We start from the raw sequence: 4,390 nt of genomic DNA on the forward strand, positions 1-4,390 counted from the left end.
TCTGTAAGTCCCTCTTCAGATGCACACAGCCACATGCAATGATGCAAAATGCAGGAAGATCGCAGGCTGGTGGGTGCAAAGTCTTGTGGATCCAATAGCTGTGGAAGCATCACAAGGCTCTGGCAGGTCTGAGTGGCCCGCCAGCAGGAAGGTGAAGGCAGAGAGGGGAGAGGTTACCAGGACCCTCCTCATGAGAAGGCCATGTACTCAAGGAGCCACCATCAGGCTGTGACCTGATTGACAGGTTAAATACCACCCCTACATCAGTATATATCTTTAAGTTGACATGAAATTATGCAACAGAATGAAACGAGCTCTGTCAGGGGTGCCTTGGTTTCAAGCAGTAATTCACGCATATCCCAAATAAAGTTTTGCTTGTCCTCACTATTAAAACTTTGTGATGATTCCCCCAGGACATGCACCACCAACAAGGTACAATTATCAACACATGGTCACTGTTCTTTTATCTATATCCCCAGTCCTCACATGACTTTTTCCTATATTATTTCAAAGCAAATTTCAGGCATAATATAATTTCATCTTTAACATTTCATAACATTTTTCTCAAGGGATTCTTGAAAAAAGAACATAACTCTAGAAACCAACGTGGCATCAGGATTGGGGCAAGGGTAACCACCTGTGATATGGCACAATCTTGCCTGCTGAAAAGAAAGAAGACGTAAAGTACCAAAGATCAAAGACTAGCCTTCAATATGGACTACTAATAATGTAAAGAAACACAATTCTTCACAACTTTACCAACAGGCAACATTATAATAAATGGAGAAAAGATAGAAGTTGCCAAGGATCTCATTTTCCTTGCATCCCCAAGCAACAGTCATGTTGGCAGCATTAAGAAAAATCACTGGGTGCATCTGTTGAAAAGGCCTCTTGAAAGCGTTAAAGCACACAAATGGCACTTTGAGGACTAAGTGCACCTGACCCAAGCCATAGTATTTTCACTCACTGCATTTATGTGAGAGGTGGACAGATGAATGGGCAAGACTTAAGAAGTATTGATACAGTTGGACTCTAGTGCTGATGAACACTGAATATCCCATGAACTGCCAGAAGAACAAAGAAATATGAATCTTCTTTGTATTTATCAATCAGAAATAAAACACCATTTGAACTTATGTCAGGCACTATGTTAGGCGCAGAAGACGTAGTTACAGAAGGCACGGGTGGAATAACCGTGGAAAGGTTATTGGACTTTAAAAATACAAAACTTTACTACATTTAAATTTCATAGCAGGATCGCAAGCAACCTCCCCAAATCCCAGGTCAGGCTACAGCGCAACACAATTCCGTCGGGAGCAGCCGCCATACCCCGCCTCCGGTTCCTCCCACAGCTCGAGGCCCCGCCCCCTGCATGGGCCACCCCGCGGGCGTCCAATCAGCACTCCCGGGACGCGGAGCCCCAGGGGCGGGGCTGGCGGCGGCCACTCCGGGGCCACTACGTGGCCCAGCGCCAGTGACAGGCAGCTGGCGCACGAACCTTCCCGAGGCTGCCTGTTTGCGGATTCGTCCTCCGTTCGCCGCTGGCCGAGATCCCGGCGTGAGGACTTCCGCAGCCCCGGTGGAACGCCGGGCCGTTGGTCGCGCGTCGTTTCCACCAAGCGCCATGGCCGCAGCCGGAGGGCCGGGAGACGCGGGGCGCTGGCCTCTGCTCCTGCTTTCTCTCCTGTTCATCTCGGGCTCCGCTCTGGGCTGGAACGACCCTGGTGAGTGCCCCAGGGGCCCTCAGACCCCTCACTTTCGCTTCCTCTGAGGACGAGCGGAGGCGCCCCCCTCAGATCCCCCGAGCCCCAGCGCCACCATTTCCCTCTGTAGCCTTTCCGATCCTATTCCTAATTTCCATCCATTTCGCTGCACATTTGGGCCCTGCCCGACCACTGTGCTGATCCCAGACACCCTGCTGGGCGACACTGTTATTCTTAACATCCTCTTCCGTTCATTGCTGGACGAACTCATTTGCACACGGTCTTTTCAGTCCCGGACCGACTGGCAAACTGGACGCTCACCTGCGTATCTTGCATTGTTACCACCGCCTGATGTCATCCTGGCTGCCTGTTGTCATGGCTGCCTGTTGCTATGACTTGGCAGTTGCCATGCCACATGCGGCCTCTCGCACTTTCCAAATCCCACTTGGTGGCCTGGGCTGTAATGCTTGTAGATGGCTTGCAGTACACATGTTATTGTTAGTTGTCGAGTGGGATCCAACTCATAGCGACCCTACGTACAGTAGTAGCAAGCACTGCGGAGCCCTGCTCATCCTGATGATGGTTAGGTTTAATGCAGCCTTTGTGCCACGCCATCTCATCGAGGGTCTTCCTCTGTTTTGCAACCCTTTACTTGACCAAGCAGGTTTTCCTTCTCCAGCAACTGGCCCTTCTGATCACACACACACACACACACACACACACACACACACACACACACACACACAGTACATGAGGCTACACACACCCACCCCAAAGTCTATGAGACCAAGTCTCGCCGTCCTCCGTTGTAGTAACACACACGCACACACGCGCGCGCACACGTACACGCACACACACATACACAGTACATGAGGCTACACACACCCACCCCAAAGTCTATGAGACCAAGTCTCGCCGTCCTCCGTTGTAGTAACACACACATGCACACACGCACACAATACATGAGACCAAGTCTCGCCGTCCTCCGTTGTAGTAACACACACATGCACACACACACACACACACACACACACACAATACATGAGACCAAGTCTCGCCGTCCTCCGTTGTAGGAAGCATTCGTAGATGGCCTATTTTTGTGAGCGGAACTCATTCATTCATTCTCATTTTGACCATTACAGTGAAGTATCAGTCATTACACTAGGCTTTCTGATGGCGTTCCACCTAACGCAGAAATCAAGCGCCCCTCATTTTATTCATTTTGGTGATATCTGTAGAGAGTTCGTTCTTATAGAAGTTAATGTAATCCAAAATTTTATGGAATCATTCCGTATAGTTAATATATATGTATATGGGAGGTGGGCTTCAAAAAGTTTGCAGAAAAATTGGAGGTAATGGGCATTTTCCCACAAACTTTTTGAAGCCCCTTTGTATATATACATGTTCACAGAAAAAGTTTATTAAAGTTTATTAGGTAAACATTAATACTCAATGTGATAAATTATGCATGCTCGTAACTCGGAAATTATGTTAAAAGAAAGAATATTAAACATTGAAAGTAGCATCATATTTTGTTTGGGGAGTAAAATTGTTAAGGCATGCAACAGATACCAAATTTGCATTTGTGTTCTGATTGGAAATACTTAACATTTTTATACTAAAGCAGTTGATGTAGTTCCATACTTTCCTCGTTTTTTCCTGAAGCTGAAATGACAGAGAAGGTGCTATTTGCAGACTTTTTGCTTTGAATAACCTGTTTGGTGTGCAAGGTTAACTACCAGTAAATGAGAAGCACGTTAGACTTAAATACACATATATCCTCCTTCCTTCTTTCCTTTATTTTCTTTAAAAAAATTGTAAGATTAATGCAACTTATGGATCTGGGGAAGATATCTTGAGGAAACATACAAATTATTCTTCTGAATAACTTGCTAAATTTTAAAATAATGAGTTTATTGCTTCCTTTTAAGCATATGCTCCATTGTGCATATGAATGGATTAATGTAAGTTAGGAATAAGCAATTAAAACTGTATGCTAGTCTGTACCACTCTGATTAATATCATCATAAAAAGAAAAAACAGCTTTGTTACTGACAGCAGAGTATTCTTGATCATTCACTAGCCACATTATGCTGTTCTTGTTTTAAAGTACAAACATTACCTTCTCATTTAAAAAATTGTTCTGTAACAGACTTGCTTCTTATAAAGAAGCAGCTATTTTGGTGGTGGAGGGAGGATTGTTTTGGAGACCTGCAAGTGGATGTTGATTTATGAGGGGATTCCTGGTCTGTAGGCTGATGAAACTAGTAGAATATGGGTGTGGCCCCTTTGTTACTGGATCTTTTGAACCTCTAGGGAGGAAAGATGCTCTAGGGTTATGGTAATGATACCTCAAGTGTTTATAGTGCTGACTTACCTTTATAGCTTATCCTACTTTAAATTCACCTGTTATGTGTCAGAGGTTTGTGGTTTGGATCAGCTTCAGTGCCACAGAAGAAAGACCTGGTGATACACTCCCATAAAGATTACAGCCAAGAAAACCCAATGGCATATACTCAGTAAAACATGGGGTCCCATGAGTCAGAATCAACTCAGTGGCAAAAAGCAAGCCCCCTTTTTATTTTTTATTGTTATTTTAAATCATTTTATTAGGCGCTCTTACAGCTTTTATCACAATCCATACATAACATCCATTGTGTCAAGCACTTTTGTACATATGTTGCCAT

General features: G+C 44.9%; 1 protein-coding gene across 1 annotated transcript in view; it reads left to right on the forward strand.

Annotated features, from left to right (window-relative positions):
• Positions 1-1,590: 1,590 nt before the first annotated feature.
• The window catches only part of SARAF (store-operated calcium entry associated regulatory factor), a 13,673-nt gene continuing 10,873 nt past the window's right edge, over positions 1,591-4,390 (forward strand). The window contains exon 1 of the mRNA XM_004696191.2: positions 1,591-1,724. Coding sequence (XP_004696248.1) covers positions 1,625-1,724 — 100 coding nt within the window. The 5' untranslated portion in view covers positions 1,591-1,624. The remainder of the gene's footprint in view (positions 1,725-4,390) is intronic.

The sequence above is a fragment of the Echinops telfairi genome, unplaced genomic scaffold (assembly GCF_000313985.2).
Source record: "Echinops telfairi isolate 266 unplaced genomic scaffold, ASM31398v2 ScPeMD7_9;HRSCAF=40, whole genome shotgun sequence".
In the NCBI taxonomy this organism is placed as follows: domain Eukaryota; kingdom Metazoa; phylum Chordata; class Mammalia; order Afrosoricida; family Tenrecidae; genus Echinops; species Echinops telfairi.